This window comes from Ammospiza nelsoni, chromosome 11, assembly GCF_027579445.1.
Source record: "Ammospiza nelsoni isolate bAmmNel1 chromosome 11, bAmmNel1.pri, whole genome shotgun sequence".
Classification (NCBI taxonomy): Eukaryota; Metazoa; Chordata; class Aves; order Passeriformes; family Passerellidae; genus Ammospiza; species Ammospiza nelsoni.
In genome coordinates this window covers 11,058,726-11,083,255 of record NC_080643.1, presented here as the reverse complement: position 1 = coordinate 11,083,255, position 24,530 = coordinate 11,058,726, and the positions used below count along the sequence as shown (strand labels likewise).

At 50.4% G+C, this 24,530-nt stretch overlaps 1 protein-coding gene across 1 annotated transcript in view; it reads right to left on the bottom strand.

Annotated features, from left to right (window-relative positions):
- Positions 1-24,083, bottom strand: part of PODXL2 (podocalyxin like 2) — a 30,641-nt gene extending 6,558 nt beyond the window's left edge. The window contains exons 1-4 of the mRNA XM_059480347.1: positions 24,029-24,083; positions 13,637-13,930; positions 2,734-3,620; positions 1,669-1,743 (exon numbers count right to left, since the gene is read on the bottom strand). Of these exons, the coding sequence (XP_059336330.1) occupies positions 1,669-1,743; positions 2,734-3,620; positions 13,637-13,930; positions 24,029-24,083 (1,311 nt within the window). The remainder of the gene's footprint in view (positions 1-1,668; positions 1,744-2,733; positions 3,621-13,636; positions 13,931-24,028) is intronic.
- Positions 24,084-24,530: the final 447 nt, after the last annotated feature.

Below are 24,530 nucleotides of genomic sequence, written 5' to 3'. Positions count from 1 at the left end.
CCCCAGAAAACCAAACACCACAGAGTTCTGTTACAGACACCAAAAAACAAAAGAGACAGGCAGACAGTAGGTGAGGTGCACAAAGTGAGCAAATTAACAAGGGTAGGAAACAAACTGCATCATCTCCAGCGGAAAGATGAAGATCTTGATTCCAGCTTCACTCATGCAAAGTGGTAATGGGAGGCAGGGAATGATGAGATGCTCATGTTAAATATGTATGTCGACAAATGTCCCTTTGAATAAGGGGTAGTACAGCACAAATCATTCACTGGGAAATATGTTTTGAAACATGAAATCAAGTAGAAAAACAGCTCAGTCCTGCCTATCCCAGGGCACCATCTTCCTCCAGCAAGGCAGAACTGAGGATTCAACAGCAAAGACATAATTTGATCAAGAGACATCTGCACATCTGCTTTTCAGTTCTTCCCCTTACAGAGGTTTAAACAACACAAGTGACCACAGAAAGGAACTTACTACATATTACAAAATTAATTAGCATTTGAAGTCCACAGAGATGGGAGGGAGAGTGATGGGGGCATGAAGGAAACAGGGCAGAAGGACTCTGGTTTTCAAGGACTCCTTTTCTGCATTACGGTTGTGAACCATAGCAGAGATACTTAAAGCGGTCTGCACTGGTTTGCCTAAATTAGGAGGAGAAAGACTGACTTTTTATCTATTCTTAGAGCAATCAGCATGCTTCAGTGTGTATAGGAATTTCCCCATTTTCCCTGTCCCTAAAAAAGGTCACCTTTAAAAAAAAGCAAAACAAACCAACCAAGAACTCACCAGTAGTGGCAAGAGGTCAGTGCCAGAGAGCAACCCTGCAGTAACAGAAGCAGCTGGCTGTGCCCACAGCAGGAGCCCCACAAAGCAGGAGTGCAGATGCACGAGGCCAGAACACAATTCCTCAATGAAACATTTCAGTCTCAGGTTGTCAGGCTTATAATAATTTCTTAGAATTATGAAAGGCACCTTGACCCCAGGCCTTTCACAACTGGTTTTTAAGTGCCTGATTAAAGGCCCAGCAGAAGTGAACAAGCCCTTTTATCAGGGACTCACAACGGATTCTGGGGTCATGAATTAACTGCAGCTTTATGAGGATGGATGGACAGGCATTGGATTAGCAGAGCATGGCTGGTTAACAGACACAGATAACACACAAGATAATAGGGTTGGAAGAAGAGACCCTTAAGGAAGATTTAGTGATAACTGCTTGATACTTATCCATGCACAGTCCAAATGGGAGTCCCTATTCCTCTGAGCCATCAGAGGATTGTTACTATATGCTGGAAGGAATGGAAGGAAAATGAAGAGAAGGAAGGAGAACTGCATTCAATCCTGTAAGAGGTGCAATGTTAAAAGTTCTCATGTCTCATGACAATCCAGGTACTGACTGGCACAGACTAGCAGCCAGAAGTTAGTAAAAAATCCAATATGGAACTGACATGTGCTAGACTTGGAGCAAAATCATCTCCCTCCACCCACTCTTTTTCCCTTTTGGAGAACAGAAATATTTCTGTCCTCCCCTTCTCTTCACAGCCTCTATATGTTGAGATTTCGTGCTTTTAAAATGTTTTGTGGTGAAAGCAGACAGGAGGAGCTGTGCCTGCCTTCACTTTCCCAAACACCATTGCCCCTGTGCCATGAAATCTGTCTGGACTGACTTACACAGTCAATGTTATCCGACATATTCAGGATGATGTAGTTCTTTCCTGCAAGGTTGCTCCAGTCTTTACAGATCACCTGGAGAGACAAGACAAAGACAGCTGGGTTCAGGTGTGAATGTAATTCTGCTGCTGAAAGCACAGGGTACACAAGGGACAGGAGCAGGGCACTGTGCCATACTCGCAGAAGCACTTCTCAAAGGATGTGACTGTCCTTTAACTCTCCGTTCTAAGGAGCAATCACCATTTCAGTGCTGACATAAAACGGGGACAAAGCTGCTCTGCCAGCTTGCCACAGCTCAGCTTGACCTTCCACTTCTATCTAGACTCAAGGAGGACACAGTTTCTCAGTGGAAAACTCTCTAGCCTGCAGCCTTATCAGCACTTAACACAAAACCTAACCAGGAGCCTCTGTGGTCCTTAAACAAACTGGTGAGAGGGGGCAGCACTTTGCAGGCAGGATAGGATGCACAGAGGGACTAAGTCACTAAGTTCAGGCTCCTGAGTACCATGGGGCAAAAAGCAAAATTAAAAGCTTTGCTTGCCTTTCTCACCAGTCAGCTCCCGCTACACATTTTCTCTTAACCAGCTGCCAGTTTGCTGGATTCGGGAACTGCAGTTCACCCCTCCTCTTCACATCCTCACATATAACTGTACTCTGCTCCACCCGCTCTGCATCTGGTCCCTGCAGGCAGCAGTAGTAAAAACAGCACTTTCTTCTCACTCCCCTTCCAGAAATCCTTGGGGACATGTTTGTCCTGACACTTCCAATAATGCAGGCTGAGGAAACAAGGAGCTTTCTCTGCTGTTCATGCCCCAGAAGAAAGGTGTTCAGCTTCTGTTTAAGAAGCAGGATTTTGTGCAGCTAGGAAGATGTGAAGGGCCAGGGATGATGGATACCCTTAAGAACTACTGTGAATAACTCCCTGAAAATTCAGCTTTGACTGGGTGAAAAGAAAAACATACTCCCAGCAATCAGACTCAGGGATGGGCTTAAACACTCCCCAGGAGTGAGGACCCAAACATCCCCACTGCAACCTCCCAGCCCAGCCCCTGCTCCCAGTGCAACCTGTGCAGAGTCCCAGGGCAGCTCCGTGGGCAGCATGGCCATGCGGGCGTCCCCAGGCGGGGCTGACGAGCTCCTCCCTGCTGCTGCAGTCTCAGTGGCTGGCTCTGTGTCATTCCAAAGGGGATCCAGCTCAGGCTCATCAGCTCTGTCCCACAGAGACACAGAAGAGGGCTGCTGCTCACTACCAGGAGGAGTCTGGGTGCCTGGGGAGCTGCCTGCAGGAGAGGGTGTCCCCACAGGCGTTTCCACTGTCTGCTCCATTTCGGTCAGCACCGTGGGCTCCAGCATCTCCCACCCCACCGTGGGCTCTGACACCTCCTCCCTGGCTGAATGCTCTTCTCCACCAGCCTCCACTGTGGTCTCTGCAGGCTCTGCTCCTGTTGTAGCCACAGCCAGCTCTGAATCTGCTCCCCCAACAGCCCAAGTGTCTCCAGTTGTCACCTCAAGGAGTTCTTCTGAATCAGTGGGAGATCTTGCAGCAACTGTAGTAGAAAAAGTAGAGGGCACAGGTAGGAGACCTGGTCCCATGCTGCTCCCAAGGTCTAAGCCTGGAGAAACAGAGTCCTCTTCTTGCCCTCCTATGGCTGCCTCAGTCACAACACCTGGCCTGGCAGAGGCTGTGGAAAACAGAAGGGAGAAGGAGTCCTCTTGGTCCACTGGTTCAGAAGACGTAACCTCTGGCCCAGAGGTCTGGAGGCTCTCCATTCCTCCTCTTGAGTGGTCAATAGGGAGCAGCCCCTCTTCTTCCTCTAGTGTGGAGAAAGGAGTGTGTAAGTCAGGCTCCACAAATTCCGCTGGTGGCTGGACAGTGGCCATTTCCCAGTTGTCTGCTTGTGTCCCATTTTGTTTCGGCAATGCCTTCTGAGATGAAGCAGGAAAGGTATAATCTAAAAAGAGATCCAAAAGACTTCATGTTACATCTGAACTAAGAACTCTGAGAGGCAGAGAATATCCCATTATGTGTCCAGCCACAGGTGGGGGTCAAATGGCAGAGACCCTCCAAGGGCAGGTAGCCTGCCAGAGCAAACAACCATCCCATCCAATACGTGCATTTCTCCATCTACCTATCCCATCCCAGTAAACCCATATTCCCAAGGGATAATTTCCATCTTTGTTCTCTCCACACCTGTCTGTCCATAGGCACTTTCACAGACAATATTAAATAACAGTTTTGACACTTGGCATCTTTAAGTTGAGGTTATGAGCGTTATAATCAGCTAGAACCCACAGATTCATTTCAGATGGGACTGAGAAAGATATGGGGTGGTAGCAGCAGTCAGACACAAGCTAAATGGGAAATATTACAGGAGAGAAACTAAAGCACCAGAAAACCAAGTCCTCCTTCCTGGCACAGCTAAGTAATACCACCAAACCCTGAATCGACCTGGGCATATTTGAAATGCAGAATTTTAGTTTGTACAGCACTTCAGAGCAGAAAAGTCATCCCACAAACATCTGAATTAGTTTTGCTTTGCTACAGCATCTGAATCTAACTCCCCTCCCTCCAACTACAGTCCCTGTTATTCTGTGGCTCTGATCACGAATGAAAGTGTTGTTGCTAGACAAACACAGATGCTGAAGGAGATGCAGCTCACAAATATAAGGTCAGAGCAGGCTGGGGTTTCTTCTGGAAGCTAACAAGGAGCTGGGGACCCAGGAAAAGGAACTTATCTGTAAGTTCAGATATGTTTAGCTCAGGGTGGCAGGCACAAATCCAGAAAGCATAAATCAACCTTCATCTTTCTTGAGAAACTGCTCATACCCATGGAGTTCTGTTTCAGGAGTCTGCATCCCAATTAACTCCCTTTCTCCCCAAGCCAAGCATTTTCCCTGGGAGAGGTGAACATGAGCACATTCTCACTGAGGAGGGAAGGAAGACAATCCCTTCACAGCCAGAAATCAACCCCCTGCTCTGTCTATGGTTATTAAGTAAATGACTGTCTGAAATTCCCAAGGCTCCCGTCTCCTCTCCTGCCTGCCAAAGCAGATGCTCCACTGAGCACAGTGGGCAGCAGCTGTCTGGATGCCTTACAGAGATCTGCACAAAAAAACTCCACATATCCCTTGCTCGCTGCTGCCAGAGTGGGTGCAGGCTCCCAGGCAGAGAGGCCATGTCAGCATGCACACCCACTGCCCTGGGCATCCCCTGGCAATCAGGACTGCCCTGCTACTCCTGCCCAGCCCTCCTCAGCAGAAACCACGCTGTTCCATCCACCCCAGGCAGGAGGTGTGAAGATCCTCCTGTTCAGCTGGCCAGTGGCTTTCCTAACCCACAGCTCATTCCCTTTAAGGTGTCAGCAACTCCTCCCAGATGTTGCCCAAAGATGAGTGTTACCCAGCTGCTGACCTTCAGAGCCATGGTGTGGAGACTGGCTCCCAGTTCTGTCTGCAAAGAGGCCACTGGGATTCACTGCCCAGGGCAGGCGGAATTCATGTTGCTTTGCTGCTGTGTGTCACTAGAGAGCACCCCCAATTGACACCCCACCCAAAGACTCTGAGGATTAAAAGACTTTTGCTTCCCAACAGCCAGATGCTGATGCTTCCTCATAGGCCGAGGAGGCTGGCAAGAGCAATCAGCAGCAGCACAGACCAAAAAAACCCCATCTCTCCTCCACTGCCTGGCACTGATCTTCCCAACAGGTAACATCCCAGTGTCTGCAGACATGGTCACTGCCTTGCTTCATGGACGGCAGGAACAGCCACAGGCCATGGGATTGAGGAGGTTTGGGTGGGACTGTCTCAGACAGATAGTAAAGCTTAGTGCAGCTCCCAGGGCTCTGCTGCTCCTGCTGCTGCAGGGATAACTCAGGGTTTGCACCAAGAGCCCCCTCTGCCCTGACATGCTGGGGATGAAAAGTGAGGAGTTTACCCTTCAAAACAAGGCCCTGTCAGATATGATGTTGTTTTCAAGGATCAGTGATTCAATCTGCCATCTCCTTTGCCTAAAGACATTCTAAGATATTCTCAAGTCCTTTACACCTTCCTCTCTTTACATCTTCCTCTTTCCACCTGGAGCAGAGCACAAACTGACAGGCAGATGGGCACAGCAAAAAAACAAACCACAAAAAAGCAGTGTGAGGTTCATCCCACAGGACCAGAAATGCCCCCAGCCTGTCAGCTCTCCTTTGCAGTCACACACTCAACCTTTCCTTAGAGTGCTCTGCCACAGATTCATTGGCTCCCATAGGGGAAAGCCCCACATGGTGCAGCTGTGCTGCCTTTCCACCAACAAGATCTAAAGATCTCAGAGGAACTGCCGCCTCTGCCATCTCTTCTGGGCAAAGAAAGTTTAGCACCCATCCCACTCTCTCCCAGTAGACTTCTATCTTACAAGGCAGCCAAAGATTGAAACCTGAGCTGCTTCTCTAGGCCAACAAATCAACAGGGTAGAAGCAGACACAGGAATCCTCACACTTGCTACTAACTGGCTTAACATTCCCACTTGTCATCGTTTTCCCCACTACCCTGCATGTTAAGCTGGAAACATCCTTCTGTCTGGTTCTTAAGACCCCACTGATTAGAAACTCAACTCCTCTCAAACCCCGAGAGGGCTATTTCTCAGATTCAAGTAGGGAACCCGTTGAGGCACAGGGGTGCTGGATTGTGCTCCTTAAAACGAGAATCTCTCCATATAACCCCATTACCAAAGGGGTTCATCCCTTTCCCAGTTTAGGAAGGATCACAGAATCATCAAGGTTGGGAGAGACCTTCAAGATCTAGTCCAACCATCAACCCAGCAGCACTGTTATCATCCCTAAACCATATCCCCAAGTGCCACATCCAGATGCCAACTATGATGAGTCAATCCTTCCTTCCAGACTCTTCAGCTAGACAGTTCCTGTCTGGAATCAGCTCCTCCTGTCTCACTAACAAGGGCATCTGCCAACTTCTCAAAATCAGATTTAAGGCACTTTAAGGCACTCATATTTCTTTTCATTTACGCCCCTGTTCTTTGATTTGAAGGAAGTTTTGCACCCTGTCCATCTCCCTGGTATGATCCCAGCCCCTAAGCTGGTCCCAGCATATTCTTCCCAAGCCCCTATCCAGACCAGCTGGCCTGTCACTCATCTGTGTAATGCAGAGCTTGCCCATTTGAAGAGTCTTCTCAGCATTTCCCTTGATTCCTCTTCCCTCCAACCCTCAGGGGACTCAAAGGGCATCTCCCACTTTTAGCATCTCTTCCAGCATTCAGGTAGCAGCTCCCCTTCAGCTAGTGGTTTGCAACCCCCTTGGCTCACCTGGCTGTGCTCTGCCTTCAGCAGACCCAGCACACCTGGTTCCCATGCTCTGGGCACGTGGCAGTGCACCCACAGCCCTTCCCACCCTACAGTGCCAGTGCCACCCACTTCCCTCCTCACCACTTTTGTGGGGAGAAACAGCAACCATGGAGCAGAGAGGCAGAGAGACACAGCAGCCTGTGCTCCTGCTGCAGGAATGGGACAGTCCTCTGCTAAAGGAGACAGGTATCCTGGAGCTGGCTGCAATGCCAGATTTGCCTGGCTCCTTTATCAGCTCATCTAATCTCAGGAAGGAAGCAGAGCTCTGCCAAGGCCAAGGATGCCCAAGGAGGGAGGAGGCAGTAGCTGCACACACCATCAGCTCCTTCCCTGACAGGGTCTGCTGTCCCCCACCAAGATCAGCAGTAGGTTGGAGCACAAGAGGAGCTTGTGGCCACACACAGACATGGCAACATGTCCCTTTCCCACCAAAAACAAGAGCAGCCAGGCCACAACAGAGCCAGCCTGATCACAGAGGGGACAGCTCAGGAGAACCAACCACTGGAGTGATGAAACTGTCCCAGCACCTCTGGCAGACAGTCTAGCAGGGATGGACCAGAGGAGTGTAACAGTCAGACACAGCTCTACATCATGTACCCTCCCAGAGCTTCTCAGCCACACCATCCCCCTGGGAGTCTGGCCACTGATATGAAATTACACACCTCTGTCTCACCTCTTTACCACCACATCCTTAGCTTCACCCCTTAATGGCTTCCATCAGTGGTGATATTATGCATATTGCAGCATCCAGCTGCCCCCCACAATCACCCAGCTTTTCCTTTCCAAGCTCTCTTACAAAACCCCTCAGGCAGTATTTTTTAAATAAACCATCTTTCACAGCCTTTCCAAGTCTTGCCCTTTGCATCTCCAAGCAGACCCAGGTCTGGGTCACACAGATCCATTTTCTTTGCCAGGGGAGATGATTTTCCCTGGGAGAGGTGAACATGAGCTTCAAACCTCTGCAGAAGCCACCATTCAGGCAATGCCCTGCTTTCTCCAAAATCAATATCAAAACTTCCCTGACACCAGATGGACCAAGACATGGCACTGTGCCAAAGCACAATTCCCCAGCCAGAATTTAATTCATTAGATTTCTGCTTCTCTGCCATTCAGAAGAGCTGCTCTCAGTTACTGCCCCACAAGGTTCCCTGTATTTGCTATTAACTGTTTAAAGTAACTGTGACAACTCAGGAAGAGGGTGATCCTCATTTTTTTTAGTACATATAACCTGACCATAAGGTGTTTATTGGATTAAACTGGGAGATCATGTTAACCAGTGATTGCATTACTGATAACTAGAAGGTCCTGTAATAAAGACAAGACCATTCCTGGGTTCCAAACACGACACATAGCATCATTCACACTAAAACATCTGCCAACTTTGGGAATCACATGGTGCACTCCACTGAAAATGCAGCCAGGTCTGAAACTGTATCTGCTCTCTTTTTTTGAAGTACAGAACAATAAGGCTTACTGCAAAAAAGTCATACTCCAGCTGATTGAAACCACAGGGGGATTTCAAAGAGGCAAAATACAATTACTGGTGCTGGAATTAAGCCAGTTGGGGCTAATATACTAATCTTCCAGAAGTACTAGAAGAGGTTATTATCTGAGACTCTGAGACAAGTCCACACACACAAAAGAGATCACAGTCAAAAGAGAGACCCAAAGTAGCAAAGTGCTTAGGCCACATTATGGTTGAATTTGCTTGAGGTACAGACTGGGCACCAAGGACTGCTGTTCCCAAATAGCCTCATCCCTTATCCCAGCTCAGCACAGAGACCACAATAAAGGCAGAATAAGCCATCCTCACCCAAACACAGTCAGAGATAGCTGCACCAGAGTAACACCCTGCCCTGAAACCCTCTGTCACAGGTCAGCCTTTGGCAGCAATGTCTTCAGAGAGCTGGCTGGTCCCAAGATAGATCACCCCTGTCCCTGTACACTAAACCAGGGCATAAACAAGAGGCATCCCAGGAGCTGAGCTAGGGCAGGAGGCTGCTCAGCACTAAGCTGCTTATGGAGACAGTCTTTACCAGGTGCTTCATTTCATTAATGATTGGCTTGAAGATGGTATTAAGAACTGCAGATCTGCTGTCAGTCTGGATGAAGAGGCAGTAGATTTCAGTAAGGCTGAGAGATACCAGGATCTCTCTTGCCAGAGGCAAGTAATTCATCATGGAATGAAGTGAATCTCACTATCAGATAAGATGGAACATATTTTATTCCATTATCTGGTCAGAAAACTTACTTCTTCTTGAATATAGTCTAACATATCTGTCCCACTATCCCTCGTCCTAACTCCCCTGGGAATCCCTTCTGCTAATTGCTATGAATAATTAAAAGATTACAATTTGCTCCCCCATCCCACAAAGCACCACATGCTGTCCTAGGAAATCACCAATCTAAAAAACTAGATTGGATAGCTCCCAGTACAGTCATCCCTTGGTTTTCAACCACCTTGGAGCTAGAAGAGCAGTCCCTGGCTGTAATGAAGTGAGATTCATGCCAGCCCACAGTAACACTGGGAAATGGGATGGTGCCCTCCAACCCTTGAGCGCTCATCTGTTGGGCAGGGCAGGAGAGGGACTAAGTGCCCTCAAGCACGAGGCATTCACAAGTCTTGTGTCCATTTTCAGGAGCCCACACTTCCCAGCAATTCATGATTAGGCTGCCTCACACTCAAGCCTTCACTGGAAGAGAGGAACATGTGGGACAGTGAATCCTGACTGAGCCAAAGGAGAACTCTGAGAGCTGCAAACAGGGAGAACTCCAGGGTGGATACACCACCATGAACTCCTTCACCAAAAACAAGGGATTCAAAGAGACCTACAACCCTAGTGACTCCCATCTTCTAAAGCTGGATGAGATGTTTTACCTGCTGCCAAGAGCACCTGTGTAACAGCAGGAAACACAGGGGACTGGAAGCCTCCAGGCAAAACAAGATGGAGAAATGGGAAGAAAGCAAAGGAGAAGAGGAAGGGCCAGATGCAAGACCCTGCAGGTCCACTGAGCTGATCTGTGGCTCAGGCCAATTTGCTAAAGGTGAAGCAAAGCAGCCAAACCCAAACTACAACCAGAAGCTTCTGGGTTCCCTGGAAGCCTGGAGGAATGCAGAAGTAATAAGTTCACAGCTCCACTGAGTTGCTTTTTAGCAGCAGTACAAATCACACACTGCTTCTTTCCATAAGGATATAGCATCCACATTCCCACCAGACCCCTAATCCATCTCCTCCACATGTGGCTCCACTGGGTAGCAGCTGTGCATGGGGTGACACACATGCAAATGCACACTTCTGTGCACCCTCAGACAGACTGAGACAAATGTCAGGACCCTTCCAAAGGTTAGTGCTCACTGATGTCAATATAGAATCACTCTTCTGTAACATAAATCAGCAAAAGCACATTATTCAGGAGAACCAGAGCCCTAGTCTGAGCTGTGCTCTTCCACTGGGAGTTTGTTCTCACTTTTAATGGACTAACAGGTGGCCCTAGAAATGTTTTCTATAAATATTTTTAAAGGATGTTTTTTGTGCACTTAACAAAAAAAAAAAAAAAAAAAAAGCAGCAGCTGCAGATTGTTATTGCTTTTTAGCTCTTGCAGCCTTGAAGTCACACAAAGGCAGGGCAGTCTCCCCACCCAGAGTTCAGACAGACATAAAAAAAGGAGAGATGGAGATAACTCATACAGCTTTTGAATAGCAGGAGATATGGTCTATCTGCAAGATCCTGTACCTGGACCAGGTTCAGGCCCAATATCTTTGTGTAAAGACAAAAAGAAGCCAGCACAGGTCTCCTTTCATAGTAGGTAATTTTCTGTCTTTAGGAGTACAATAACCCTGTTCTGTGTCTTGATTGATGCAGTGTTTCTTGTGTGTGCCTGGGACAGAGCTATCAACTATGCTGCGTTACACTTCACTGAATGAAATCTCACATAAGGAAAACTTACACTATAAACTTTTTTTCCTTAAACAGCAGCTGTTTGAAACTGTTTAATGGGTTTATACGTTGAAAACAACCCAACAGATGTCATCACACAGATCCACAACGTATCACATGGCATCTGTCACACATGCAGCATGTAAGTTCCATCAGTTGGGTGCATCTCTCATACAGAGGCTTTGCATGACAGGAGAAGACTGCCCAATTTAGGGATGCTATTACAATATCCTTTATTGTAAAATGACACACGGCAGGTTTCTAATTAAATTTTAAGTAGAAATGTGCTCCCAGCTCTTGAATAATTCAAACTGTTCTATTAACCAAGGTTCTGAAATGCCATTGAGACATGAGCTCTGGACACAGCAACTGTCAGGGGAAGAAACAGCGCTTGGAAGCAGAGCAGTGGTTAGCTGGGCAGCGGATAGGGCAGGGTATGCATAAAGGACAGCTGAAAGAGCACATCTGCTCCTGCAGGAAAGAACTGCAGGCGAGAACGGAAGGAGAGAGCGGCGTGTTCCGCATGCAAATGGGGCGAGGCACGTGCAGGAGGCAAGGCTGGGTTCAGTACCAGCCATCTCTCCCTCAATGCACAAGCACACGCTGTTCTCCAAGTCACGTCCCGATCTGTGAGGACACGCAGGTGCCTGCTGGCACACCAAGAAAAGCAGCGCTGAGCGCTGCCAGCGCGCGGGAGCAGCTGAGCCACAGCGCGTCCCTGGGATGCACGGCAGGAACGGCGCCATCCCAATAACGGTGCCTTCCCAATGGCACATCCCAACGGCACATCCCAGAAACAGTGCCATCCCAACAGCACATCCCAAAAACGGTGCCTTCCCAACAACACCATCCCAACGGCACATCCCAAAAACAGTGCCTTCCCAACGGCACATCCCAAAAACAGTGCCATCCCAACGGCACATCCCAGAAACAGTGCCATCCCAACGGCACATCCCAAAAACGGTGCCTTCCCAACAACACCATCCCAACGGCACATCCCAAAAACAGTGCCATCCCAACGGTACATCCCAAAAACAGTGCCATCCCAACAGCACATCCCAAAAACAGTGCCATCCCAACGGTACATCCCAAAAACAGTGCCATCCCAACAGCACATCCCAAAAACAGTGCCATCCCAACAGCACCATCCCAACAGCACATCCCAAAAACGGTGCCTTCCCAAAAGTGCTATCCCAACAGCTCCATCCCAAAAACGGTGCCTTCCCAGCAGGTGCCATCCCAACAGCTCCATCCCAAAAACGGCGCCTTCCCAACAGGGCCATCCCAACAGTGCCATCCCAAAAACAGTGCCCTCCCAACAGGGCCATCCCAATGACACATCCCAAAAATGGTGCCTTCCCAACAGCACCATCCCAAACGGCACCATCCCAAAAACAGTGCCCTTCCAACAATGGCACTATCCCAATGGCCCCGTCCCAACAAAGGCCCCATCCCAACAGCGCCATCGTAACAACGGCCCCATCCTAACAGCCACATCCCAACGGATCCATCCCAACAATGGCCCCGTCCCAACAACTCCATCCCAACAAGGTCCCCATGCACCCCAGCACCACTGCATGGCACAGCTGCCCCACAGCCAGGCCTGCAAGTGCCCCCCGGCAGCCAGAGCACAGGCAGACAGGTTTAGCAGCACTGTCAGTGAGCGAAGGGCTTTGGAGACCTAAGCTGGCCTTGCCCTTGCCCCACATCGCGTGCGCTGTGCCCCAGTGGGCAACCCAAGCCACAGCTCTGCAGCTCTCAGCCCTGTGTGAGCACAGGTGTTTTTTAAGGTCACAGAAATAGGAGAGGAGATAAAACAAGACTTGTGCTTTCTAATTGCAGACCTCAGTCAGATGTGCTGAGAGCGATACTGCATAAGGGAGGAGGGATAAGGCTGAAGCCTGGCCCTTGGATAACACTTAATACATGCCCCACATGACACTTAAGAGAGGAGCATGTGAAATAATCTCCTAAGCTACTGGAAACCCTGCAATGCACCTCCTCCTTCCTGCCATCCCTCTCTTTGAGAGCATCTCAAAGCCAATGAGGGGCTTGGGGAGAGACTAGTGAGGGGACTCAGTGGTCTCAGAAAAACACTCCAGAGAGGAAAGCAAACTCAAATGCCGATGAAACCCATTTTGGTCATTACTTCTCAGGAAATAGCAGGACAGGATAGGCAACAGGACAGCTGCCCAAGGGACAAAACCTGCTATTTTCTCTTGAATGAAATCCCCACTGAAGTCACAGAGTGAGGAATCCAGAATTTGACCCAGGGAACTCAGTTCTGACTCAAATGCTAAGATGGCCTTTATCTCAGTCGGGCTCTTGAGACCTTAAAGTTGGGCTTAATAGACAGCAACAGAAAAAAACAAGAGAGAAGAGAGCATAAAGGGGACAAAGTGAAAGGAGGGCATGAGGCAATGGGAAACTAGATGGAGACAGTGCTTTTCCCAGCTCATAGCACCTCAGGAATAAAAAGCTCAGCTGTAACTTGGTTTCTAAAGCTTGTGCTTGCTCAGGGCTCATTGGGGACACATCAGGCACTGAGGTGAGAAAACAGAGCTGACATTTAACCTCAGGCCCTCTTAGCAAGAGTTGTGTCAAAGCAGGAAGATAGATCCCTGCATCCCTCCACTTCCCCAGAGTCCTTGCAGAGTGAGAGGAAGAATGGGGTAAAAAGAACTTACCTGTTGCTGGTCCCAAATCCAGGCTGGAGTCGTTGAGCTCTCCCCCATCTTCCCAGAAGTACTGTGGGGGCTGCAAGATCTTGGACTCCTCATTCTCCTCACTGGCAAAGCCTGACCCTGGAGCAGCATGCAGGGAGCCAGGGGCAAGGTCTGGCTCTGCAGCCTCTGGTCGGGTTTGCTCGTGGGAATTCATGGCCTCCAGGTGGGACATCATAGCAAATTCCAGCAGGGAGGTTGATGTGAGGCCATCGGCAGTTGGGTCCTCCGAGGAGGCGAGGCAGAGGCACACGGTCCCTGTATGATGACAGAAAACACACATCAGAGAGAGGAATGACACCCACTGGGCTTGCCTTCCCCTTGGAACCTATTCCTGCCAAGCCAACCTGCCCTGGAGATGGGCTGTGCTCTCAGCTGAGGAGGAAAATTAGGGTATTTTGGGAAATGTCCACAGGCATGCAGAGTGGCGTTCACATCCAGGGGGAGTCAGTGCCAAGCAATCATCCAGTGTGAGGCACCTCTTTCTGGGGTGATGATTCACCCTCTCTGAGGTGTTTTTGCCTCTGTTAAAGGATGAGGTGCCTTGTTAATCATGGAGAGGAGGTGGAATGTCATATAGTTCAGCCATGAAACTCTGGCCTTGTGAAAGCAATGACAGTTTCTATCAGGCTGTCCTGATCTACAGCTTTATTATATGCAGGGAGGCTGATTCAAACCAATATTATCTACAACGAGTATTGATCATGTTTTAAATCTGTAGGGTGAAAATCTATTTTTTGGTTTGAACTTCAGTGCAGTCACATTGTAGGTTTCCATAAGGAAGGGCTGACAGTTACAGGTAACAATCATATTGTGACAACAGCAAACATCCACCTAACACTAAGCAGGAGAGCAAGCTGCATTTTGCACTTTTCTATCATTATTATTTCCATTTTAACTATTAGAAGGATTGACTGACACTTCTTGATTCCTAGATGAGCCTTTAATTGTGATTTGTGTCAAGGTACATTCACATGCATATTGAACTCCAATCAAAATGCAAGAAAACAGCACCTGGGATTTGGCTTTATTCAGCTACTAAATACTATTATAAATATGGAGGCATAAGGAAAAAAATAAAATTACCAAAAGCTGTTTTATATTTACAACAGTTTTGTTAAGCAAGTGAAGTAACTAATTTGGGTGAACTGAACCATTTCTATCATTCAGCACATCAAAACTAAAAGAACTCATCCTCTCACAGCTGATTTTTATTCATAGATTAGAAGGAAAAAGGACAAGTTTTCTTGCTTTCTCAGCTCAGACTCAGTTCCTCAATTGTTAATGAAGTAGTCACTGAACTGAACTAATTGAATAAGCTGAAATGAAGACTAATTTGGTATTTTTCTTTGATAACTGATTTTCTAGACAACAGAAATGCAGCAGCTCTAATCCATCTGGACTTCAGTCAAACATCTGATACAGTGCCTCATGAGGAATTACAAGAGACACAAGAAAAAACACCTATTAGCAGAAAAACTGCAAGGCATTGGCTGTACAAAAAAATTACAGAGGCTTGTGCTGGAGGGAGGCTACCAGTGAAATTCCTCATGGTTTGTCTTTGGATCTGCTGTTCTATCACATTTTCCTAAGTGACCTTGCAACAAAAAGTAGGAAGGTGATAATGAAATTAGCCAAGGACAGAAAGCAAGGAGACATCCTCGCTGCACAGAAAAACCACAGGTACAGCTAGGTGATCTTGAGAATGGGAATAACAGAAATATTATGAAAAGAAATAGCATAAAGTGATAAGCCCCCTTGAGAACTAGCACAAAACATTTCTGATACAAGCTGGGAAAACATCCATCAGAAATGTCTTAAGAGGAGAAACTCCTGTATTAGGAACAGCTCTGAGATATCACTGGAATGCAGATGTGAAAATCCTTGCAGAGTAGTGAAGTATTAGAAGCAGAGATTTTACAAAGCACTGCTGAGGCATCACCTGGGAGCTGCACACAGATCTGGATGCACAAGGCCTGAAATGATTTAAGCAGAGCTGAACTGCCTTCAGGCAAGGGCACAGACGAGGCAACCTCCTGATGTTGCTACCCAGCACTGTGCCCTACAGCTCCACATCCCAGGAGCACAAATCCCAACCAGGACAAGTGCTATGATGAGCTGTGGGGCAATGGCACATGGGCTGGCCCTGGTGTGATCATTTTAGACATTGGCAAGTTGGCACAGAAAATTTGGGAGTCACTGCTCACCTGACAACAGATTACCAAACCTGTCCTGGGAATATAGGAAGCCAGAAATGCAATTGGAAGTCTTCTGCCTGCTCTGACCCTCTCCACCTTCCTCCACTATTCTCTGAACTCATCAAAATCAAATATTGGCTACCCTTTTGCATGCACACTTGGGCCAGGCTTCAGCACTTCTCAATCTTGTTTGTTTTGCCCTATTGACCCAATGCAAGATCAGCTGAGGCCTGAACAGCAACAAAAAGGGAATGGCAAAAGAGGCAGAGTATCAAAGGGGAAGGAAGCCACTGCAGCATCACAGAGCCAACCAAAACACCTCATGGCATCTCTAGGGATGTGCCAACTCCTGAGCCATGCAGGAACAGTGAAGTCCACAGCTGGAATGAAGAGCCTGCACACCCCCTGAGTGTGAGCACAGACCCAGGACAGCCCTGTGCTGGTTCTGGGGTGCTCAGCAGGCTCCAGTGTGAGCTTCCCCAGCTGACAGACAGCACCTGCATCCCTGATGGAGCACCAGAGAGAGCACTTGTCTTGAGGAGTTTGCAGCTTAAGCAAACATGACAGAGAGCAGCAAGGAAGAGGAAAAAAAACATTATTCTCAAAGCTATCCAGCAAAGGAGAGCAGGATAGGAAGAGACCATGGCAGGCCCAAGGCCACATGGAATATTTGGTTTATATGTGACTGCAACTGATTGCCTGGATCCTGAGCAAGCTCTTTATCCACCCCAATGCCTCAGTTTCCCCTGACTCCCATTCACAGAGACATGGCTGATGTGGCACCTCAGCTTTCCAGCCACACAACAAAGCACATCCTGGGTCTCCCCAGCAGCAAGGCAGTCTCAAAATGCACCTCTGTGCCAGCATCTACATTGCCTCAAACCTCTTCTCCACCAGCTACACTCTGTTAGGGCTGCCTACAGAGCTCAGCCAGAGCCCACGCCACCCCTTCTACAACACACATCTCATGGCAGGTGAACCTGGTAATCCAGAGAGCTATTTCCATCCATGTGGGAAGCTCAGATGCTGGGAATTTGTTTACCCTCCTTTAACTCTGAAGTGTTTACTCAGTTAAAACCCCCTAAGCTGCATTATCTGGTTTACTGGGCTGCTTTCCTCAGCCCAAGATAAAACTACACCACCTCATCCCTAGGAATGAGTCATGCACAGCCTGAGCAAGACAGGTGTCTTGTCCCTGGGCTGGATGTGAGTAACACTTTGGGGTCTGATCTACAGGCACGGGATGCAGAGACTGGTCTGGGGGATCCCTCTGTGCCAGCACCAGCCTGAATGCCCCAGGGCTTAAAGAGTCACCACACCAGGGTACAAATCAGTACCTCTCCAGACACTATCCTGACACTACTTCATTCATGCCTTCTGCACAGGCAGCAAAACCCCAAAGGTTTGGGGAGCCAAAAAGCAGCACGAAGATTTGCCATCTTCCCCCTCTCTTTCAAGCCTCTCATAAAGGAGCTCCACGCAGCTGTCAACTCCAAGGCAAAGAAAGAATCAAAGCATGAGCTGAGCTGGGAGGCAGGGGAGCACAGCCGAGAAAGGAAATCTAATGCCCAAGACCTCAGTTGCAGGCCATTTTCCTCCCAGGACGGGTAACAGGGATTAGACAACTTCTACCAGCCATCAGCCTCCCGATTTTGTATTCTAAAACGCAGATGAAGTGACAGGAATAAAGAAACAAATGAATAAAGACCTGCAACTGTAGATGGGAGGGAGCAGGGAACGGAGCCAGGGCTCACCAGCTGCTTCAATGGGGCGTTTGTCTCTCATTTCTATTTTTGCGGCACCTCTGCGTAACCTGGAGGAGACGAGGCTCTGCATGCTAAAAAGGGCAGGCAGCCTTCGGGGAAACAGCAGGGCTTAGAGCACGGGAGGGAAAACCCTCCCAGAGCAGACAGAGGAGGGGCCAGAAAGCAGAGAAAGTGGGAGAGGTAGATTGAGAGGGGAGAGGGAACAAAGGCGGGACGGGACGGGAGCTCCTGCGCTGGCTGCGCGCTGTCCTGCCGCCAGCAGCCACAGAGGTGATGCTGGAGCCAGTGCAAAAGGTGTTTCATCTCTGTTAGGAGCAGAGTGGGGCAATTCCAACAGCAGGGAATAATGCTGCAGTGCTACCTTTCTGAGGCCACTGAAGAAAAGCCAGCCAGGAGGATACAGATGAAAAGAGTTTGCTGACCCCATGACCGCTCAGAAAACAGCTCTGAGTCAAAGTGGTGAAGCTCGCTCTGTTCAGCTCAGCAGAGGATTCACAACAGCTCCAGACAAGGAGATGAGGGAGTTTCGCTCAACAACAGAAAAAAAAAAAAAATCTGAAGAAAGGCTATCTGCCATCTTTCTCACAAAGTGCTGTGAACAAAAGCAGTTTCCCAATTCTAAATAATTCTAAAAGAACCCCAAAGTGTTTTCTACATTGGCTGACCAAAAATCACTTCATCGCTTTGCCACAAAGCAAGTCACCTCTCCATGGGACAGGGCAGCTATTTAAAAGCTCCCAATTGACCTATTGAACAGGACTAGAAATTAAAGAGGAAATAAGTAATTTTTGTGTCCAGCTGAAATGAGAATAGGGATTTGGGGAGATGAAATGGAATCTAGCTGTTGAAGCTGTGACTGTGTTAAATAGCCTTTAAAATTTTTTTGCTTTTTAATTAGTAACAAGCAAACCTCAATTTCTCTCCAAGGAAACACACAATCATCCCTTAAGATGTCACCACCTCAGCTTGATCTCTAGAGGGGCTGGAGTGCTCATCAGTTTACCCAACAGAAGGTTGGTTTTACCTCTCCTTCCTGAGTGTTGTGGCTACACCACAGTGTCAAGCAGGCAGGATCAGCCTGATGATGAGAAGAACATTTGCCTGGGGCACACTCTGACTTACCAGTCACCACCAACTGGCAGAGCCAAGCACACTTGCACAGGGAGGGAGGTCAGAGCATGGTGGCACTGCCAATGAAGCAGCCACAAGAATGTCCATCTGGCCCTGCTACCGTTGACCTTCCTTTCAAGCCCACCCCACAGCCAGGAGCTACCCAACAATGTTATTTCCTAGGAGAGCTGGGTCAGGAATGGGTCATTTACTGATAATCAGTTAGGACAGAAGCACAATGACCAGATGAGGGAAGCATCTGCCAGGGATATTCCCTCCCCCAGGCCACTGTGCCTGGAAAGGCCCAGAGCAAGGCCCAAGGGCAGAGAGGAGAGAGGCCCCAGGGCAGAACGGTCAGGGCACAACCACTTCCAGAACATAACAGAATGCAGGGTAATTTAAATAACAAAAAGGGATCCCAACCATGGCCAGTGGAGGAAGAGGCAGAAATGTTGTTTGACTGAGGGATGTCCAAGCTGATTCCCACACAGTCACCTGGAGCCTCTGCACTGCAAACCCTCAACACCTTGCACAGGGAAGTATATGTGATGACCGAGTATGAAACCAAGTTCTTCTGGTGCTCATTCAGAGTTGCAGACCATAGCTGTTCTGGGACACACGACCAGGAGAACTCTCCCACTGCAGCTCCCACACTGCACTAGACTACTTACACACCCAGCCATGACCCTAATCTCAGAGATCATTTCCAATTAGGGCTTCAGAAAACAAGATCAGACTGCCATCCTCCTCTGGTACTGCCAGCAACCAGGTCCCTCAATGAGTGTCTCTCTAAAACCATCCACCTTCCCGTATCTCCAGCATGTTTTAGAAAGCAATGGGAAAAGCACTTGGTCTGCAGGGAGCACATACATACCCACCTACACCAAGAAGAGCAATAAGGCACTATGGAAGAAGCCCTTGCAATGGGACAGCTCTTTAGAGGATATTGTGCCAGCATCTTTAAGCTTTTACAGCTCCTTACAGCAAGCATTAATGAGAGCTCCAGCTCCACCCAGCTGCAGGGAGTGCGTGTCTGCACGAACTGGGTGGGCACCACCTCACAAAGAACGGCCAACATCTGCTCCCTGGGCACTTCAGCAGAGAACACCCACGGCAGGCAGGGCCAGGTACACCCATGGGAAACAGCACAGCACTGCCAGGGATGCACCTGCTTTTGCAGACAATTGCAGATGTGCCCTTGATCAGCATTGGGGCTGGTGTCCAGGACTGCTGGGCACCCTCACCCCAACGCCAAGATGTGTCAGGTCTCCTGTCCTTAGGATCTGTAGCACCCAGACTGCTCTGAACACCTCCACCCATTCCCACACCAGAGACTCCCTGCAAGCAGGAGACACTTCACCATGCCGGCCTGTCCTTCCCCCTCTGCTCAACCATTCATGCCTGGAGCCACAATCTCACTTGGTTGCAGTCTCCCAGACTGTTTGCCTTCACTCCCTCCCTCCCTGGATTGTCTCGTAGCCTTCACACCTCCCTCCTCTGCTGCCACCACGTCTGCTCTCCTCCTCAATTCCTGCTATTGACAATGGCAGCTCCCAGCTTGGGGCCAGGGGAGATGCAGCCCCTGGGAAAACAGCATTGGGTAGACATTTCTACACAGTACAAGTGAATTTTCTATCCTAGTTATCTTTCATAGCCAAATCTTTCATAGGCATATGAAGAGGCATATCATGCCCCTTCAAACAGCCCACAGGCCCCCAGGAGTTAACAGACCATGGGATGAAAGCCACTGATCTAAGAGAAAAACCACAGCCCACAGACTTCTTTGCCCTCTTGCAGGCCCAAAGCATTTCATCTGTCCCCTTGAGGTCTTAAGTGCCTCAAGTCCCCTTGAGGGCTTAATGTGGTTATTTCTGCCCCTGAAGCCTGTGCTTCCTCTTCTCACTCTGGCCCAGCCTGGGCTATGCACCCCACAATGCTCACTCTCATTTCCAGCACACCCAATAAAGGCACTTGCCTGCTTCTACTGCAGAGCCTTCCTGCCCAGGCAGAGCAAGCAATACCTCAGGTGCCTGAGGGACTTTCCTTGAGACATGGTCACCTATCAAAATGTAACTGAAACCTTTTACACCCCTTTTAAATCCCCTGGCATAACATTGAGCACAAAACACTCCAATCCAGCCCCTGCAGCAGAGCAATGACAACCACCCTGCCACACACTGCATCCCCCAGAGGCTCCACTCTCCAAACAGCCTCAGGTATACTAGGCAAAAAAAAAGCTCATGCAAAGGTTTGGTGGTCCCAGGGCACATATAAGGGTTCTGAGTACCTTCACAACACCAGGCAGGGCAAGAGGAGCCATGGCTGCAGCTGGCATATAGAGGGAGGGCTGCAAAGCTGCTTTCCCAGCACAAACAAATTGACCCCAACCAAGAATGTACATCCAAAGCCTGGTAACCACAACAGGGCTTCACCAGGCACAGGGACAGTCAGGCACTGCTCTGAGCCCCAGCAGGGTGCACCTTCCTTGCCAGCATCCCTGGCCCTCTGAATACACCAACACACGTGTTTTCTTGGCCTCGGTGCAGGCTGTGCTCGTGTGGCTGACAAAGAGCCTCTCTCCATTCTTTTGGGATTACGTGGTTCAGTAGTGCCCTGGTTTCCACAAGCAGCCAGCAGGAATGAGGAGCCAGTTCCCCAAGCACCAGCTGGGAGATTGGTGCACCTTCCTGCAGCCCCAGCCCTGCAGTGGGGCTGTCAGTGCTGCTGCTCCCCCAGGTACCCACACTGCTTCTTCCCAGGCAGAGTGAGTGGGAAAACTTCTGTGCACTCTGATCTGCAGCTCGTCGCCGGCAGCTTCCCCTTGAGGGCTTAATGTGGTTATTTCTACCCCTGATGCCTGTAATTAAATGAACATTTCCTTATGGCAGCGAGGCGGCCAAGGAAAAACTGACTACAGGGAATTTTCATTCATCCTGATCTATACTCCCTCATCTCTGCCTTGTTCACACAATGCTAACAAGACATCTTCTAAGCAGGCAGAAAGAAAAAAAAAGCCCTTAAACAGCCCACATGCAGACAGCCACCTGGGGAGACAAAAAGAGGAAGGAGACCAACTCCCTCCTTCTCCCTCTGCATCATTTTTACACTTGCAAAACCAAAGGGGCTCGGATACCCTAGAGCCTGGAGAGATGTTTGCAAACTCTGCCAACAGACTTGTGCTGCCCAGCAGTCTGATGGGACCCTGATGAGGGACATGTCCCATTTCAGCACATCCTGCAGGTCCATGGAGGCTCCCAGCCCAGGGAAACGTGGGGAACTGCACACAGTCAATCCAGCTCCCTTTCAGATATTAACTGTTCCTGTCCTGTGGGACTGGAGAAGTGAGGCCAGGGTGCACTGAATTATTGCAGATTGGAACTGATCCTGAACCACCAAGCAAAGCTACTACCCAGAACAGAGCCTGAGCTACAAATTCCCAGCAGTCTGCATCTCCACTCCTGACCTCCCATCTGGGTAGGAGCCCACTGGTCTGGGGAGACCTGGCCAGCCAAGTCCAGCCCCACAGTACTGCCACAGCCCACCAGGATTGCAAATTTCACTGGATTAGGAACTGAGCTGTCCCTGGGAGCTGCTCCTCACCTCCCATCCCTGTGCCTCTCCTGCTAGGACAGCAGGGAGGATCACAGGGAAAGCCAAGCACCCAAATCCTCTGTATCACAACCAGCTGGACAACACCACTAGAAAGTTTCCAGCAGCCTCAGCAAAATAAGAAGCATTTCCTCCCCTCAGCACAGCAGTACCAGTGGTGGTCCTTTTGGCTGCCACATTTTAAAACCACCATGTGGTCCCTCTCCTTCCTGTGCAAAGCAAACATAGATTTCCAGCTATGGGGATGGGGTCAACCCTTGCTGGCAGATTGGCAGGGTGGGATTGTGGCAGCTCCCCCCTCACATCTTACACTCTTCTCTGGAGGAGGCGGAGGCTTGGCTGAATTTGGGGACAGGGTTTCCTGCTGAGACATGGCTGAAGAACCCTTGCCAGCTGTGCCCAAGGTATTCCCTCAGTGTGGACAACCTTCCTGGAGGAAACCACAGAACTGGCTCCCTCCTCAGCTCCAGAGAGACTTATTGCTTCCTTGCCACAGAGTATTGGCACAAAACCCCAACAGGTTTTCAGATCCATTTTGCTCTTTAAGCTCACTATTGTTTGCAAACCCAAAAGGCTTTATCTCTTCTCTTTCAGGAGCCTCAGATGACAGAGACTAACAGCCCATAGACAGAGCGGCTCTACAGATGACACATTCCCCCATGAATATTTTCAGGAGATTGGGGTAATAAAGGAGATGTGCCAGGGGACTGGATGTCACTGTATCACAGCTTGGTCGTGCTGGAAGACAGTGACTGGTTGGTAAGTCAGCCCTTCCTTCCCTGTCAGAATGACTCAAGACAAAGACTCCCCCACACTTCAAATGTCCCCGTTCAGAACTCCTGTTCCACACTAACCAGATTTCTGTACAAAGGGATGCATTAAGGAGGAAGAGGACAATCTCAGCCTCATGGGTCTTTGGGGGATCCCTTTGTTGGGAAATTTCCCCAGACTATTTAAAAATAGAAGCAGAGCATTCATAACTATTCCGACTATAATTATTCCTGCACTTAACTGCCTTTTCCTGGCACCCTACCTCTCCTCCAAATTTCAAGAGGAGGCTCTTGGGGAATCGTGCAGCAATTCGCGGTGGCCCGTTCTTTGTATCAGTTTCACGGTAGTTCGCAAAATCACCACGACGCCAGACGAAGGCAGCGACACCCGAGCGGGCGGTGCGGGGCAGCGCTGCCGCAGCCGAGACCGCCCGGGCCGGGCCGAACCGGGACCGCCCGGTGCCCGCGGCTCCGTGCCGGGCGCCCCCTCTCCGGGGCGGGAGAGCCGGGAGAGCAGCCCACGTGCAGCCAGCCCGCCGTGCCGGGAGCGCAGGGGGTCCCGGGGCAGGCAGCGCTGCCCCAGAGGGCTCTGATGCCCGGGTAGAGGGCAGTGCCATTCACAGGGGGAGAGCTCCGGGGTGGGAGATGGGAGCCGCCGCAAGTCCCGGTACCCGGGTCGGTGGTACCTGCGGGGAACGGCGGGGTGATGGAGACCAGCCCGCCGCAGAGGTCCCGGCGCCCCGGGGCTTTGGAGCCGCGGCGCAGCGCTGTTCCCCGGGATGGGGGTGAGCAGAGCCGCCTCCCCCCGGAGGTCCCGGTGCCCGCGGAGGGAATGGACACCCACCCGCCGCCCAGCCCGTAGGGATGGCAGCGGCTCCCGCCGCGCCAGCCTCACTCACTCACCGGCGGCCAGAAGCAGCAGCAGCAGCAACGCCGGGGCCCGGTGCAAGGGCTGCATGGCGGCGGCCGCTGCCCTGCCGCACCGCCTCTTCACGGGGAGCGGGGCCGCCCCGCCGCCCGCCGGGCTCTGCCCCTCGCCGCCGCGCCCGCCCGCCGCCCGGCCCCGCTCCGCATCCCGCCGCCCGGCGCCGCCTCCTCCCGTCCTCCCGCCGCCGCCGCCGCTCCGGGGGCGGGGAGCCGCCAGGGGGGTCCGCACTGCCCGCCGAGCGCCGGCCCGGGGGCGGAGCGCTGCCCTCCGTCCGCTCCTAATTCCTGCCTGCGGAGCCGCCGCCCACCCGGCCGGCGCCCCCGGCCCCGGTCCCCGCACGCCGGCCCCGGTGCCCACAACGAGTGCCGGCGGCGCGGCTGCCTGCGCTGGGCGCGGGTGATCAGCCCCCGGGAGGGCAGCGGGGATGCGCCGGAACCCGCCCGGCAGCACGGGCAGAGCCCCGGGAGGGCAGAGCCC